General features: G+C 37.6%; 1 protein-coding gene across 1 annotated transcript in view; it reads right to left on the bottom strand.

Annotated features, from left to right (window-relative positions):
- The window catches only part of ABCA13 (ATP binding cassette subfamily A member 13), a 215,383-nt gene that overhangs the window by 47,284 nt on the left and 149,462 nt on the right, over window positions 1-18,637 (bottom strand). The window contains exons 42-48 of the mRNA XM_075084330.1: window positions 15,073-15,127; window positions 14,329-14,506; window positions 7,914-8,029; window positions 3,602-3,758; window positions 2,413-2,666; window positions 1,932-2,124; window positions 491-600 (exon numbers count right to left, since the gene is read on the bottom strand). Coding sequence (XP_074940431.1) covers window positions 491-600; window positions 1,932-2,124; window positions 2,413-2,666; window positions 3,602-3,758; window positions 7,914-8,029; window positions 14,329-14,506; window positions 15,073-15,127 — 1,063 coding nt within the window. The remainder of the gene's footprint in view (window positions 1-490; window positions 601-1,931; window positions 2,125-2,412; window positions 2,667-3,601; window positions 3,759-7,913; window positions 8,030-14,328; window positions 14,507-15,072; window positions 15,128-18,637) is intronic.

The following is an 18,637-nucleotide window of genomic DNA, read 5'->3' as shown; positions in this document are numbered from 1 at the left end:
TAGCCTCAATATCACCAACACTACCTCCTATCCTAATTACATAGCATATTGATCAAGTAATTAATTAATGACTCTGAAGGACACAAGTGTCAGCAAGCATTGTAAAATTATCCACTTGAAGCACTGCTCATCAGCCTAAACCTGACAACCTTTCAGTGCAGCACTGGTGTGGGGGATACACGTCCATGCATCTAGTCATACTGTGTGCTATGATTTTTGTTACAGTTTTAAAAGGCTGTATGTTAAGGCTTCCTAGATCCTACTCGTTTGCTACCAGACAAGTTTATTCTCATTTAACAGACCTGTCAGATGGAATTAAATAATGCTAAAATGCTTTCCTGCAGAGACTTAACAGCAATAAAGCAATATACATTTAAAAGGGAACAAAACAGGTCCTTAGAGTACCCTATAAAAGACTGAAGACCTGCTGAGTCTTCGATCATTGGCATTATCAATTAGCACTATTCTGATCAAACCATGTGTTATTTACCCTGTAGGAGTCCTGATAACAGCACGTCCTGCAGATGGGATGATATCTCCAGTCAGCATCTTAAATGTTGTGCTTTTCCCAGCTCCATTTGTTCCCAGGAGTCCAAAACACTAACAGAGATCAATCAAAAAAAAAAAAAAAAAAAAGAGCAAAAGCAATCAACCTGCTATGCTGAAAGAAATAAGTAATATTAATTCTTCAAGAGTTTCTCCCTTTGCATATTTCATAACATATTTCTGTAAGATACTGTATATAGATAAAATGTATGTGCAAATTCCCTTTCCCGTGGAATATAAGTTAAAAAAAAACCCCATATATATAATACTTTGACTACCCCCTAATTCCTAAAAGTCAATTATTTAGGATTCTAGCCCTCCACTTAAAATCCTGCCCAGTAACTAAAAGCATTATTTATCCATATTATTAGTAAATGCTGGATTTGAACCTGAGGATCTCAAGTCCTTTTTGAGAGCCCTGACTACCTGTCTGTAGAGTCAATATTTCTCAGTTTCTCATGAGCTGCTTCACTCTGTGCAAGTAAACGAACACTGAACAGCCAAGACACAGACTGACTTTGAACAATTATTTCATGCTCCTAGCTGAAATGAACATGTGCTGAAGCTTGGACAAGCTTCGTATTAAATCTACTTACAGCACTTCATAACTTTTAAAATACTTGTTTCATTAACTTTCTTATTCATAAATAGGCTTTAATCAGCAATAACATCCTCTTGGTTACCCCAGTTACCCAACAACTTCTCTGTAACTCGCAGGACGTCACTGGACCTGTGCTGCCATGCACTAGTTTCTCATGTTTTCCAATATCCTATTAGCAACAAAGAATTCTTTTCCTTATCAGTATTTTTGAAATTAATTTCTGCAATTACCAAAAGCATCAAAATCATGAAAAAACCAAACCAAACCAAACAAATAAACAACATGCTATTCTGAAATCTTTAGGATTACCATATTCAGTGCTAAATTTTAGTTTCTTAAAATAGTATAATATATTATGCTATATTAAAATACACTGTGATGATTGCAGCATGGGAACTACAAGTTGGCCTCGGTGACAAATTCAGGATTCAGTCCACAGTTTACAATTTAGCTAGATATTCTTTGCTTTCTCTTTGGACATTGAACTGCTATGCTACCTACTTGCTTTTTAGTTAGCCTGTAAAGCAGCAACTTGGTAAAGATAAGGAAGAAGAAAGAATTAAGACTGTGGTGAATTTGTAACCGAAAAAATAAGTGAACAGTTGCTTCTTAAACACCACCAGAACTTCTGCTTTTATCCAGTTCTTGATTTTCAGAAATTACTACAATTGAAATTGTTCTGCTGCTGTCTACAGATCTTTGACTGTAGACATCCTGAGTATGTCTGAACAATTGCTCAGAATGAAAAGTTGTTTTCTGAAAGGGAAAAAAAGGACCTCTTTACCTCTCCCCTTGGTATTCCCAAGCTTATGCTTTTCACAGCTGTGTTCTTCTTACTGAAACCTCCATAACACTTCCTGAGATTGTACAGAAGGAGGACGTCATTACCAGTTCTTCCACCAAAGAGTCGCTGTCGCTCCATTTCTACATCAACATCATCTGAAGGGCTGACCATGCTCTTAATCGAACACTGACCCCTAAAACATATGACAATAACAAATGACACATGACAAATTGGACATTGCTTTTTTCTGGATAACTCTGGTTTATTTCTGTGGTTGCAATCCGTTAATGTTTGGTGATCGAGTCTCAGCATCAGATCAAGAGAAACAGCATCTACTTGTATTTATTCTGCAGTTTCCACTAATTCAGGTACACCATGTTATCAGAAGCATTTATCATCAGGTGTTCAAAGGAATCCACCATTTTCTTTGTTTAAAAAGTAATTCAGTGTCCACTATGGAAGAGTACAAATGGTAACACACCTTGGTTTCTGGAGGAGATCCCAATGAAGAAAAAGCCGTAAAAGAAGAAGTAGTGTTCCCTGCAGGGCCATTTCGACAAAAATCCAGCCCAGGAAATTCATCTCAAAGGGGCTCACGTATGAATCTATTCCAAAGTTGCTGGTCAGGTCAAACTTGATCTGATTGTATGAAAGTTCTATTAAACCCTGGCCTAAGCAGAATTGTGGGAATATGATGAATGCCCATTTAAGAATATTGTAGATGTTCTGAAATCTCTGTATTGGCTCAGCGAGAGGAGGGGGGAAGGAAAAAAAAAAGGTAAAAAATTAGTTTTCTCCAACAGCATATTAAGCACACTTACAAAGCTGGATCAGCAATCCAATGTCACTCAAAATGAACTGATTTCAGAAGAGCATGTTGTGAACTATTTTGGGGCAGGGTTCTTCTCACTGTATTTTAGAGTGCCTAGGACTATGGGATTCTAATTTTAGTTGAAGTTCACAGACAGTAACAAAAAAGATATGGCCATTCTATTTTCTTAAATTTTTACTATTTGAATGCTATTAATTCTAAGTAAGTCACCAACTTAAACCCAAGTTAACACCAAATCTGCCTCCAAACTTGAGTGACATGTAATCCAGATTTGACTTCAAACATCAAGTTTTTGACCTGGTACATGCATAGATTGTCATACACATTCTGGATCTCCTTTCTATCAAGATGCTTAATTAACATTATGACTAATGAAAATTACATACATGGAGTGAGAAAGCATATTAGTGTTCATACAGTGCATTACAGATCCTAGGAATATGCAGCTAATCTCTTATGTCAGTATTATTCAAACACATCTTACAATGCATATAATCTATTCAATGGACCAGAACAGCTCCCATTATGTGCCAATTACAACTTAATGGTCTGGAAAATGTCAAGATTTCAATTAACACACTTTTTCCTTTATTACAGTGTAATTTTTTTTTGTTGTTATAAAAAAAGTTAAAATTCAAGATGGTAACAAGCAATACAGTATACAGTAAGACAAAAAAAGCATGAATGTTTGAAACACAAGTTTTCTGCTGGAAAAGAATCCTATCTGTGCATATGTATAAACATACGTATATATATATACACACCAACATATACACTCATGCATGTGTGTGCATACATCTCACTCATGAGTAACATAACGCAAAGGTTTTGTACTGACCTGTACTTTGGAAATTATAGATAACAAACGAGGTAAGAGAGTCACCAGCATGGTACACAGGCCAAACAAAAAATTTAGGGAGATGTAAGAAATAAAAGCTACATCTGAACTTGAGAAGAACCTGGATACAAGATACATCCACGGTAAAGTTGCATACCTGAAAGTTTAAAGAAACAAAATTATCATAAATAAGTTATGTTTTGGCCTCACCAAAAAAAAAAGCAGTTATCATACTAGAAAAAAACCCAAGTCATTCCTTAAATTTCAGCTATGCAAACAACCCTCTTGACCAACTGAGAAAAAAGGACAAATCTGGGATATTTCTTCTTTATCAGATTACCTTATGATTCCTGATGTACACATAGCTACTGCCATGTAATGGGCAGATATGATCCATTTTTTCATATATCAGTTGCATATATTTACTTTCACTGTTCCAGAAAGCCTATAATCCTGATTTCTGAAAGACTGTAAAACCATGCATCTTAACAAGCCTCTTACATAGAGATGGAATTAAAACCAAATATTTGAAGCTTAAAGCATGGATGCTGATCAATCAGCTTTTCTTAGAGGCTTTCATAGAAAGAAAAAAAAAAACAAAAAAGGAAGACAGAGTGAGCAAAAAGAGAGGAAAAAAAAAAAAAAAAAAGAAGAGAAAAAGCATTAATCCTTGAACTGGAACTAATATTTGTGCCAGTGATATCTGAGAACTGAAATTTGCCAGAGATCATGTTAGCATTGTTATTACCTAAATCAGGTTATCAGTTAGTAGAGTAGTAGCCATCAAACAGAAGTGCATAGTTACTTCACAGCACAATGATGATATGACAGGATGTCCATGAATACATCATTTTCAATGCAAATCTTTAAAGGAGGAGGGAAGGCACCCTCCGCTCTGGCAAGTCAAATGACACCCATCCAAAATGGAGCAGTTATACTTTTTAAAACGAGTCAGGTATGCCTAGCCAGACTGAAAAAATGGCCAGGTAATTTGATGAGCATGAATGTCATGTAAAGGAAATCTATTTTCCATTCAACATAGTGCAAGACATATCTGCCAGGCAAACAGTATAGGACTACAGGAGCATAGCTATCAACATATACCATTGCATGATGATAAGTATATATAGAGAGTGTATATATAGTTGTATATATAAATATTTTTATATAGTATTAATATGTGTATATATAATTGTTTTAAGTGAGCTCAATGCAAGAGTAACTAGACAAAAATCTGTGAATTCACTTCTTCATTGCATTAAACAGAAGTTTAGATTACGAACCATAAAAGTCACTTTTAAATTCAGTATTTTGTACTCTACAGATGAACTTTTTTCATCTCAGAATGATAGTCTTTTACCTTAAGAAACAAACTTCCAAATCCTGCTGTGAAGTATTGATGTTATCCTCAGTTTACAGGAAGATAAAGGCTAAATGACTTAATGTTTGGGTTTCAAATAACGATTGTAAGTATTCAAGATCACACTATACTTTTCAGCACCCTGTTGATAGTCTTAATCACACTATCTTTTTTCCTTTCATGCATATACCAAAATCACTGTTCTAAGTTTTGCTCTGAAGTACAATACTGGAAATGCAAGACAAGTCCGTCCTTGGAAAGATCTCAGGAAAGAGACATGATTTAGAGTGCTGTTACTCTGTTGTAAATTAAAGCAAAAATTGTTTTGTTTGCTTATAGCTGCTAAGAAATGAGTAAGACGCTAAGAAATGAGTAAGACACTCAGAATACTGAAGTTGTATGATGTTCAAATGCAGCCTTTAAAGTAGCTGTCAGTTATGCCTACATTTCTATCCTAATGTTCTTTTCCTTCAGCTTCAGCTGTAATTTGTTATTCAGTAAGTATCAAAGATAGAGCATTTTGGACAAAAGTGCTTAAGCTGTTGCACTATAAAACACTTCTGCTCTCAACTAAAAGATGAAAAATGCAGTTTATTTAAGAGACCATTATATTTTTAAAGGAAATCAATTTTAAAGTAGCACACAAGGAAATTGTTGATTATTCTTTCAAGCACACCTGCTTCTGGCACATAGCTTAACTTTTTCATGTAACTGATCTATTTTTACCTTTATTCTAGATCAGAAATGCTGCACAAGTGTACCGTGAAAAGAAAAATAAAATTTTAAAAGGAAAAAAATGCATTAAGGCATACAGATAAATGACAATTACATCCACAGTACCAGGGAAGAATGAAATGACCACAACAGGAGTCATCACATTTACTGTGACGCGTAAGTCACAACTAAGCCACTAGTTAGGCTGAGTAAAACATAGAGTAAGAAGAGTGGCTATTCTTTATATTTATCAGAGTGTCCTTGAGACATGTTAAACTTACTGGCTGACACTGCATCATTAATACATGTTCATACATATAGAGTACATATACCTTCTTGTTAAAAATCACTATAATATCTGTTATGTCAACCAAAGCTGAACAGTACAGGAGGGATTATGCTAATATGATTAAGCTGCATCTGCAGTCAACAAAAATTTTTTTAGAAGACAGTCCAGCTTTTCAGTCAATGTTTATTTCTTCTGAAATACCCAAACTTTAACTCCTCATTTTGTTTAAAACAATCCCAGCATAACTTCTAGCATCTGGGATTTACACTGTGGGAAAGACCAAAGCCTATAGCACACCACAGAAAATATGTCATGACTTCAGCAGACATACAAGTATGTACTGTATCGTTCATTTGCTGCTTGACTTAAAATATCTATAGATGGCTATTTTTATGCTAGAGTCACAGCAACCAGAACACAAGAAGTATTCAACAGTTGTAAAGGTACTAAAAAATAAAATTAAAAAAACCCAACAGGGATGAGATTTAGCAGTGTAAAGTCTTTGCACTAAGACTGATAAGAAATTCTGCCTTTAACTTGAAGGAATCAGTTGGTAGTAGTGCAGGAAGGAAGGAGAAGGAAGACAAGAGTGATACAGAAAGAAGAAAAGTATCAACTTTGGATGCTTCATCTGAGTTATTTGCAAGATCCCAGCATCACGACCTCTAGAATATTACATAATAGTGTGGTCACTCATGCCTAGGAAAGATAACCTCAAAGTGGAGGTACAGGGAAAAATTATGAATAGCATTATCCAGGGAATGAGAACACCTTTTTACAAGAGAGGACTTGGCTTGCTTGGGCTTGCAAAAGATGTTCGATGAGGGAGAATCATGAAGTATGGCTCCAAAATAAACTCAGACTGGAATTTCAAAGGATACATCCAGCTATAGAGATACTGAAACAGTTTTCTAAAGACGGAGTTGCTGGAGGCATGAGAACTTTAAAACAGTTTCAGGATGAAATATAGTAATTTTTTTTTTTTAAGTGTTTATCTGAGACTCTTCCTGGAGTGGAGCACGTCCTGAACATGCAGAAGATCTTTTCTACTTTCATTCCCTGAGATTCTCTCATGGGTCAGTTATATTTCATTATCTAAACATCTGTCTCATAAGATATGCACCCCCCCTTAGAAAGATAGCAACAATTAGTTACTTGAGATAAGGGAGAAACTTCTCAGAATGCTTGTCCTATAACTATTCATCTTCAGCATTTCTCACTTCACCTGGGACTGCACATAGGAAGAGTTAAAGGAATGGAACAGACAGACCATTATTTTGATTGAGCCCAGGGCTCAACAAACTTATTTCTATAGAGAAATCAATCTTCTGTTTAACCAGTTATTTTAACATTTTATAACTGTTTTTCACATGAAACTGAGCAAGAGGGTAATATGTGAGGACTTTTCTCTCTCACAGTACTATTTGGAGACAAATATCCAACCAGCCCAATACTCCACAGTACAGTGTGGACAGACTTCTCACTGGAAATATAGATTCTTGGAGCTATGTAAAATTACAAAAAATGGATAAAACTGTAATAAAAGACAGCCACTTCTTACCTTCTTGACGATATTATGCACAGCTAAACACTGAAATTCGGCCCTGACTATGTTATTATTCCCTCATTTTCTGGAAGATAACATACAATCAATTTCTAACAGCAAATGACTGTTATACAGGCTGAGTATTTTCTGAGACGTTTCCAGTCCTTTTTACTTTTTTTCCCCCCACATTGTTTTTTTTAAATGCATGGGAAAATCTCCCTCGTCCTTCCACATGGAACTTTCAAACTCATGTTTCAGCCTGTTTTCTCACAATCTTTGCCGAATCATAATCATTTCCAAAGAGAGAAAATCATGCATCCAGCAGCAGGTGCAAACCAAGTCTAAAGATTTCTGTTTATTTCTTACAAGCTATAATTCCATAGTAGCATTTCCAATCACATACCCAAAAAGTATCAGCAGGAGAACAGTGGCTGCCAAGTTCTTTCGGAAAGTGAAGGCTGATAGCTGGAAGGCAGTAATAACACCAACACACAGGGTGACTGGAACCATGTAAAACAGCTAGAAACAGAAGAAAAAAGGCACTTAGCAGGTGAGTATCTCTTACTGATCTTACTTAATTAGCACAGAAAGGCTCTACAAATTAACTTTTCCATATTTGCATTATAATTACACTATAAATTAGGAAAAATTAAGCAGAAGAGCTCTGAGATTTCATAGTCCACGCTTGCTGTGAAACTACCCCTCTTACACATATACACATAAAACAGCCTGACAACATGAAATCCAACTACAGAATATTCCCCTTAATTCCATTTCTATTGACCTTTCCAACACCTCCATTTAACAAGCCAGCTCTTCCAGATAATGAGTCCATATGGGACTATTGCTCCAAAACATCAAATTATACTGTGAATACAGAGTCTTGGGTTCAGAAATAGCAGTTTCACTGATTGGTGCTTCAGTCATAGGAGAATAGTAAGGATATAATTTTAAGAGATTTTAATGACGGACCATGTGTGCTGATGAAGCAAACGACAACTTTTAATGGGAACAGACATAATATTTAGAAGAGTTACAGCCATTAGGCATCAGGGAAAGGAGTTTCTCTGTTTAGTTTCTTGACATAATGGTAACCAAATACTTAAAGGCAGGGAGAATGTGATTGGTAGAGGGGGTTCGTAGCCAAGGATTCAAGAGAGACAGGTTCTGCTTGCAACTAGCATTGGCAAGATGTGAAAATCTGTACTCAGTTCCACTCTCAGTGTCTGCCTGCTCGGTGCATTGAAGCTGAGCTTGTTAGGGCACTGCCTGCTTCCATTTCTGCTTATATAATACTTAACCTTATCCTAATATAACTGAGATTCTGAGACGCAACTGCAGTAGAGGCAACAAATCAAGGTCTAGCTAAATATTCAGTGTAGAAGAACAACATCCTTACTGTCAAAATTGGGCTTTCATACTGCAGTACAATGCAAACCTGTTCAAAATTAATCCAGAGAGCACCACTTTTTTATTAATGGGAAGACAGACATTTTTTTAGGAGAAGAGCAATGGAGTGAAATGTAGACAAAAGAAATGTTCTTGTCTTCTTCACAGTGCACCTTATTCAGAGCCATATACAAATATCATGCCATATCACCCCTCAGATTTAGGTTTCAGTTATTTTGGAGCTCTTTAAAAAAATGGTAGAGAAGTCACAAAGCATATGAGTCCCAATATATTTCAACAGACTTGGGACATTTTTCTAGGAATAAATAAATAACTTTAAACATTAAATTCTATTAGAAATCTTACTTGAAAGCATGGTGTGATATCAGATTTGGGCATGCACGAATAATAAAAAAAACACCTTAATTTTGCTAAACTTCTGACATGAGTTTAATCTGAACAAAATGTCTCTGTCATTAAATTTTCTTAGCACTCACAAATTTTCCATTTGCTGAACATAGTAAAGGATACCATTCACACATATAAATACAGTAAGAGCAGCCTTATTCTCATGACAGCAAATTCAGAAATCAAATTCTTCTGCAGATCTAGTAAAGATTTTGCTGGCTATAATCTAGGACACAGCTTGTAATAGGAGATGGACTGGTTTTGCTGGAGCACAGTTGAAGTTGTATGAAGATAAGCTAGGGGCTACTGAGGTAATAGGAGCCAAGATGGGAACACCAGTGAAACACCTCAAAGGACTTAAGGGGTGTTTCTCTAAGCAGGTGACACGGATGACAGCAAGTGCCTCTACACCAATGCACACAGGATGGGCAATAAACAGGAGGAGCTGGAAGCCATTGTGCAGCAGAAAACTAGGATATACTTGCCATCATCGAAATATGGTGCAGCTGGAGCCCTGCAATGGGTGGATATAAACTTTTCAGAAGGGAAAGGCAAGGCAGGAGAGGCAGTCCTTTATGTTAGGGAGTATTTGGATTGTCTAGAGCTTGATGATGGTGAAGATAGGGTTGAGTGTTTATGCATAAAAATCGGGTGAAGGCCAACAAAGAAGATATCATGGTGGGAGTCTGTTACAGACCACCCAGCCAGGATGAAGTGGCAGAGGAAGTATTCTATAAGCAGCTGGGAGAAGTCTCACAATCACCAGCCCTTGTCTTCCTGAGGGACTTCAACTTATCCAATGTCTGCTGGAAATACAACACAGCGGTGAGGAGAAAGTCCAGGAGGTTCCTGGTGTGTGTAGAAGATAACTTCCTGACACAGCTGGTGAGTGAACCAACTAGGGAAGGCACCTCACTGGACCTGTGGCTCATGAACAGAGAAGGACTTGTAGTTGATGTGATAGCTGGAGGCTGTGTTGGGCATAGTGGTCATGAAATGATAAAGTTTTTGATTCTCAGAGAAGTAAGAAGGGGGATCAGCAGAACTGCCACCTCGGACTTCTGGAGGCCAGCCTTTGGCCTGTTTAGGAGACTGATCAACAGAGTCCCCTGGGAGGCAGGCCTGAAGGGCAAAGGAGTCCAGGAAGGCTGGACATTCTTCAAGAAGAAAATCTTAAAAGTGAAAGAGCAGGCTGTCCTGTGTGCCAAAAGAAAAGACAGCTGGGAAGAAGACTGGCCTGGCAGAACAGGGTGCTTTGGCTGGAATTAGCCAAACTGGAGAGTTTATAACCTTTGGAAGAAGGGACAGGCAAGTCAGGAGGACTACATAGGTGTAGTGAGATTACACAGGGATAAAATTAGAAGGGCCAAAGCCCAGCTAGAGCTTAATCTGGCTACTGCCATAAAAGACAATAACAAGTACTTCTATAAATACATTAGCAGCAAAAAGAGGGCTAAGGAGACTCTCCAGCCTTTATTGGATGTGGGGGGTAACATAATGACAAAGGATGAGGAAAAGGTTGAGGTACTTAATGCCTTCTTTGCCTAAGCCTTTAATAGTAAGAAGGAAGTAATAGGAAGACAGGGATGGGGAGCAGAACAGAGCTCCCATAATCCAAGGGTAAATGCTTAGCAACCTGCTACACCATCCAGACACACACAAGTCTATGGGGCCAGATGGGATCCACCCAAGGGTACTGAAGGAACTGATGGAAGTGCTCACCAAGTCACTTTCCATCATTTATCAGCAGTCCTGGCTAATTGGGGAGGTCCCAGTTGACTGGAGGTTAGCAAATGTGATGCCCTTCTACAAGAAGGGCTGGAAGGAGGATCCAGGGAACTACAGGCCTGTCAGTCTGACCTGAATGACAGGGAAGGTTATGGAGCAGATCATCTTGAATGCCATCACATGGCATGTACAGGATAACCAACCAATCAGGCCCAGTCAGCATGGGTTTAGGAAAGGCAGGTCCTGCTTGCCTAACCTGATCTTCTATGAGAAGGTGACCTGCTTAATATATGAGGGAAAGGCTGTGGATGTTGTCTACCTAGTCTTGACACTGTTTCCCATAGCATTCTCCTGGAGAAACTAGCTGCTCATGGCTTGGACAGGGGTACTCCTTGTTAAGTAAAAAAGTGGCTGGATAGCAGGACCCAAAGAGTTGTGGTGAACGGAGTTAAATCCAGTTGGCAATCGGTCACAAGTGGTGTTCCCCAGGGCTCAATTTTGGGGCCAGTCTTGTTTTATACCTTTATCAATGATCTGGATGAGGGGGTTGAGTCCATCCTCAGTAAGTTTAAAGATGACACCAAGTTGGGAGGAAGTCTTGATTTGCTTGAGTGAAGGGAGGCTCTACAGAAGGATCTGGACAGGCTGCATCAATGGGATGAGGCCAGCTGTATGGGGTTCAACAAGACTGAGTGTTGGGTCCTGTACTTGGGTATCAACAACCCCATGCAATGCTATAGGCTTGGGGAAGAGTGGCTGGAAAACTGTATGGTGGAGCAGGACCTGGGGGTGTTGGTTGACAGCTGGCTGAACATGAGCCAGCAGTGTGCCCAGGTGGCCAAGAAGGCCTACAGCATCCTGTCTTGTATCAGGAATAGTGTGGCCAGCAGGAGCAGGGAAGTGATCGTGCCCCTGTACTGGGCACTGGTGAGGCTGCACCTTGAGTACTGTGTTCAGTTTCGGGCCCCTCACTACAAGAAGGACATTGAGCTGATGGAGCATGTCCAGAGAAGGGCAACAAAGCTGGTGAAATGTCTGGAGAACAAGTCTTATGAGGAGCAGCTGAGGGAGCTGGGATTGTTTAGCCTGGAGAAGAGGAGAAGGGGAGACCTTATTGCTCTCTACAACTACCTGAAAGGAGGTTGTAGTGAGGAGGGTGTTGGTCTCTTCTCCCACATAACGAGTGATAGGATGAGAGGAAATTGCTTCAAGCTACACCAGGGGACATTTAGACTGGATATTAGGAAATATTGTCAGGCATTGGAACAGGCTGCCCAGGGAGGTGGTGGGGTCACCATCCCTGGATGTATTTAAAAGGCATTTGGATGTGGCGCTTAGGGACATGGTTTAGTGGTGAACTGGCAGTGTTAGGTTTATGGTTGGATTCAATGATCTTAAAGGTCTTTTCCAACCTATATGATTCTGTGTGTAAACTTCTGTGTGTAATACTTAAAATATGTAGAGGGATTTCAAATTTGACAGTTCATACATTCATGTGTTCAGTGTCCCTAAATGATCTGCAGCACAATTAGCATTTAAACAGTGTCTGTTCTTTCCCAGATCATGATTGATCATGCAGTACTGTACTGAATTTGTAAGAACATTTTAAGGGAAGAGATTGGCAGAAAATAATGAGGAGTTGACTTTGCTGCACAAGGAGAAACGGAATGATGAAGGACTGAGCTTTTAACGAAGCCCTCTTATCTGACATGGCAGAAAAAGGAATACAAAGATTGACTGGCCATGTAAATAAATTTGGAGAAATGTGCTCTTACTTCATGCTTGCTCAAGTGTGCAAATCCTGATTTCAAGCATGGATGGGTGAAGCTCCAATATTTCAGATTTAGAATAGTCTGAATGAGAACAGAGGATGTTCCAAAACTCTCTGTTCCTGACCATGCTAGTTCATGTTTTTGTTGCCTAAGCCCCTTCTCTGTGGTCAGGAATCTTTTTACTTTTGAATTGTACAGGTGACTCCAGTTGTTCACTATTGCCTCTGAAACTAATCTCCCAATCCAAAACACCTTCTTTGAGAAGTGACCTATCAACAGACAGCACCCTAGTTCTTTAGAAACATTAATTCTATCCCTTTCCCAGAAGTAGATGACCTAATCTCACATTCCTGCTGAACTCTGAAGTAATACTACAGCAAGCCTCATCACAAGTGAATTATGAAAAGGTCTTTCAGTAAGGGACATATATGTATGCCTTATATATATACACATATATATATATACACACACAGAGACATATACATGCATATATAATGGAGCAATTTTTAATTTTACTTTCTAAAGAGTCACCTTTGAAAAATATATTTCAAGATAATCTGTGGAATCCATGTTTAAATAACAAGCTCCGTAATACAGCTGATGAAAATCAGTGACTGGGGACTAGCAGTGACTTGAGAAAGTTAATTCTATTTCACCACCTTTGCTTATTGGCCTGAAAAAAAATCAACTTCTCAGGCTTGAATGTGGTAAGTAAAAATTCCTAATTCATTTAAATGTGTTGCCTTAAACCTGACCTGCCAAAGTAGGTCTCAGTGGAATTCCTGTCTTTACACCTTATTAAAAGGGTAATATTTAGGGAAAAATAATAATTTTTGTAGTATTTTCAATAGAAGATAGTTTCAGATTTGTTAATGAACTGCATGCAGACAATACCATCTGTAATGCTAACAATGGCAGAAATTACTTTGTATGAGAAAAATACAACTTGAGGTCAGAGACTTCACCCGTTTCTGATGTAGGTCATTCTGCGTATGTGAATTCATAAATAATGTTTTCTACTGTCTATCTGGCCAGAAATAAAAGGTACCAGTTGTGAGTATCTCTCATATTTCCTACCAACAGACAACATAATTACACCTTTAAAGTAGCTGACTAGTATCTTCAGGCTTCTCCAATAATCTGAAAGGTTTTGCCAGTGGCAACTGAAAGCACAGAAACTCCTGCTATGAACTGCTGTGTGGAAGGTTGTTTCTGCCTAAGTTGATCAGCCAGCTTCCTTTTATTTGTAAAATAGTGTAGGTACCTAAAGCTAGCATATGCTTTAACTTACAATTCAACTTTGGAAAATGAAGAACACAATCCCTGCCTTACAGAACTTTATCTGACAGTATTAAAGCAGGAATGGTGTCCCAATGCTTGTTAACATAACAGCCAATAGTTGTTGCTCTGCACAATTCAAACCTTATTCACCTGCCTTGTGACCATATCTTCTTTTGCTTATTTATGACAAACTAGTTAAAAATTTACACCTGAATACATACTGCCCCACATGATACATACCATATCACAGCAGAAGTTAGCAAGCCAGTAAGTTTTGTAACCCAAGCCTGTGATGTGCTGCAAGCGTTTTGTGCCAGATACTCTGTCTTTCACTATGGCACTTCCAATGGATGCGGTAAGGATAGAGAAACCCAGCATGATACACAGTGCTACCCCACACTGACGAACATTCTCCATTCTAGGGTGCAAAGCAAAATGGCATAATGAAAACACAGTGAGGAAAAAAACCTGATTAAACACAAACATTTTCAAGGCCAACTTCTTACCAAAACAACACTAGACATTAGGGCCTTAATCCTGCTTGCACACACCATGTTTTTACACTGTCAACATCTAATTAGAGGAGAGGTGCAAGATGATGTGTTAAGTTACAAAACTATATGTGAGTTACAGAAAACAGCGTGTTTAAAGTCTTTAAAGTCTGAATAGTAAACTGAAGCTTTTGCAAATACTTCCCCCTCTACAGAAAATTAACATTTAAAAACTTGACAATTATTTAAAGCAGTTAACCTGTTTGAAATGTCACGACCTGCTCACAAACATTCTGTAAAGTGCAGTCAGCATGAGTTTAGTATTTTTCTCTACAAAATAATGCAACCACATCTGATATAAACAGTAGACTTAACATATGAATTGCATGTATCAAGTCACAATATCTATTGCATGCAACATACATGCTTATGGCATTAGTAGTTTCAATTGTCTGCTCACTGCAGCTGTTATATATTTTAAGAGTTTGCTCACATTTTGTCCTCATCCAGCAAGGCTCCTCCATATGGCTGGCTGTAGAGCGTGATCCCTGTGAAACAATAACTAAATTATGAAATAGTAAATGCTACATCAGGACTTCAAGTTCTAGAGTACACTGTTGACCCCTTATTCACAAAAGATGAACGAAAAGGCTAAATACTTAATAAGCAACAGCAAAAGGTCAAGCACCAAGCTGCCAAACCAAATCCTGTCTCCAGTTGAGTGATTTCCAGAGCCTGGATCCACCAGAATTTAAAGAATAAACATAAGTAATAGCTGCTTTTCTGCATTTTGAACTGCAGAAATGGGTTCAACAATGTTGTATATTGCTGCAGCATCTACATCACAGAAGAGTCCAAATAAAAAGTCTCAAGGATAATTTGTTAATATACCTAATCTTCTGGAGTAAAGTAGGTGGTTATTGAAATTTATATACTTGGTATTTTATCATCTCTTAAAACATCTTTAGACTGTTGATGTTTTGCAGAGAAAAACTGTTTAGTTAAATCCACCAGAAAAAGGCACACCTCAGATTGAAACTTTAGAGTTTTAAATTTAAAAGATACCCTGTTTGGGAGACCAAGAAAATTCCTGAGTGGACAATACATTCTTAGGCTTATTTTGGTTCTTGGTACAACCAGCCTGTAACAATATAGCAAAATGATCTTCAGACTTGGAAGGCAGCTTATGGACAAAAACTGTGGCTTTTTGCTTTTTTTCTTTTCAAGCAAAAGAAGAAAAATTGGGGTGAGGGCGTGCAAAACTTTGTCAGTGCAAAAGTTGCTGTCCAACTGGTCATGGTGCTGTTCCTGACTTACTTCTGCTTGTGTACCTGACAGGCGTACCAACTGTAATGTAATACCATTTGGAAAATCTTGCAGTGAGTTCAAACCAGCACCATCTGATTAGAGTATCTAGAATAAATCTATGCTATTCCCAATTAAAAAAAAAAAAAAAAAAAAATCCATCCTAACAGCAATTATAATCTTCCCAATATTTTTGGCAAGGAAATACATTGTTGGTAGCCTTAGATGGACTCTGCAGGGTGCCACTTAATTGAACACACTTTGTCCAGCTGTATAAAGATAAAAATTGTCTTCATTCCAGTAACAGGTGCAATCTGACCAAGTATATCTGTACATTTATTTTAGCCCCTTTACTTTTTCATTCCTCATCTTCAAGCCAAAGTAATCTAAACATCACTAAGTCACTGTGGGGTAAAAAGCTGAACAACAGAGGGTGATGATTAACTCACACACAAAACTAGTACCAGATAAAGATTTTTCAAATACAGTTAAGAGCTGTACACCGACGCCCAATGGTAGTTAACAAATCAAAAGAAGATTCAAGCCAATAAGGTTTTGATTCATCACTAGTAGGTACATGTGCTATTTGCAGGAGTCTTTCATGTAATTTGCCTAGAGGGGCTGTTTACAATTTTCCTTTGTTTTTCTTTTACGCCATTAATTTTTTAAACAATAGCTGCTATTTGTTCTGAAGCAAAAACAGCACACCAAAGAGAACTATATTTTCCCACTGAAACTGAGCATTAGACGAAATCCCATTTTGTAAAGAAAAAGTAGCATGATAAAGCTTCATTCCCAGAATTTTTTTCTAAGCTTTTCCAGTGTTTGAATAAAGGTGTGCATATTAGAAGAGACGTCTTTACTTCATATATGTAGTATTCCTATTGAATTAGAAATGAGTCACCAAAAATAGAGTTAAATCAGATTTTTACTGTACAGACTGAAACCAATCTGAACTTATTTTCAGATATGGTTAGAAAAAAAAATAAAAAAATCTGATTTTCAAACTTAATCTAACTAGAATGGAACAAATCTGGAAAATGGGAACCCTGATAATTTCAGAAGCAGTAAAACAAGAAGTTAACAACATGGAATGTGCTTCTTGTACTCACTAGTGCTCAGTTACATGGGAAAAAGAGCAGAAATATGTCTTCCAGGCCTCCTCGTTTATGGCCATAAACGAAGTTCTAGTTATAGAGAAACTTCCCACAGTTGTCAATGCCTTGCCTTTGTGGTCAAGAATTTGAATGCTCTAACCACACTGTTCTCCCCTAGGCTTCACATGACAGAAATCCTGCAGTAAAATTACTCCAGCTCAATGAGTAGCATTTTTAGATACTGCAAATCTTAAAATACCGCCCATGACCAGGAAACGCTGAGACTTGGAGACCTACAGGTCCTACTGATTCACATCCCTTTTCCCAGAATTATGAGGCAGGTAAACCTGTCATGTGGACTGTGGTAGAGAATTATTGCCCATAAACAATCCAGAACTGGGGCAGTTTGCCAGGAATTCAGGAGCTTTCTCCACTATATTCCATCAGTTAATCCAGGCTGACCTGAATGGTATCCCATTGCTCTACTGCTATCAACTATCTGCTGTATTCAGTAAGAAGAACGTGCACTAGCAAAAACAGAGCTATGAATTCATGCTTGTGCAGTTTCCTGTGCCATTAATTAATTCATGATCATAAACAGAGGTTTGCCCACTTGTATGTATTGAGAATCTAGTCAACAAATTTTATAGAAGATTATCTGCACTGCTGAAACTTTTCAAACAGACCCACAGGAAATTAATGAAACATACAAAACATAATGAAAGCAAAAATGACATAGAATATTTTATAAGGAGTAACTTCTGCTCAGGAATATTTAATGTGTCCGGAAACAATCTCTCTCCTGAAATCATCATGGCCTATCCCTACTAAGTGCACAGATCCCAAACGGAAACTAACAACACTTTCAGATTATGGCATTGCTATTAAATAAAACTCTACAGCAGTTGACTTGGGTTCCATACACAGAAATACAGTGTTATAACTCTCTAGTACAGAATAAACAGAGACTGAGAAAAAGAGATAATTGCTGGGGGAAATAAAAAACCCATGACATTAAATAGCATAATGTTCCTTGCAGTCTTGTACCATACAATACTGATCAAAAAGCAAATTGCACTGAATTAATTTGCTTCAATGGAAGAGTCCCAAAAAGTAATTGCTGCTTTTAAAAGTATTAACAGTTTTCTACAGTCAGTTTCCACTCAAACTGTGTAGATGGAACAAAGGACTGCATTTTTGAAAATTTACACACACAACTGAAACTAAATTTCCCAGGGTTGCTGCATTAGAATTAACCAAAGTATGACCATGTTAAGCTAAGTTCAGTTTCATGTTAGAATTCAAAATTCTGTCAATGTATTCAATATAATACTTGCCTTTCATTAATTATTTTAAATTTTTCAATTAGTCTGGAGCATGAGGGTCTTCTGCATTTGCTATATTTTTTAGTATAATGATTTCTTCCTTCCCCACCATTGTCCAAAAATAGATGATGAATTTATATAAAAGCCAAACTGATTTGTAATCTACAGAGGAAAAAAAAGTTCCCTTGAAACTAAGGAGTCGTAAATTATAAACTGTCTTCCAATAGCAAAATAAGCCAAAATATTTGATACACACTATTTTCTAGTTTATGTACTTTTTTATATTAAAAAAAAAAAGCCTTGCATGTACTTTTATTATCTATCCCTTCCT

The sequence above is a fragment of the Phalacrocorax aristotelis genome, chromosome 2, assembly GCF_949628215.1.
Source record: "Phalacrocorax aristotelis chromosome 2, bGulAri2.1, whole genome shotgun sequence".
NCBI lineage: Eukaryota > Metazoa > Chordata > Aves > Suliformes > Phalacrocoracidae > Phalacrocorax > Phalacrocorax aristotelis.
Note: the sequence above shows the minus strand (reverse complement) of the source record. Positions and strands in the feature narration are given on the sequence as shown.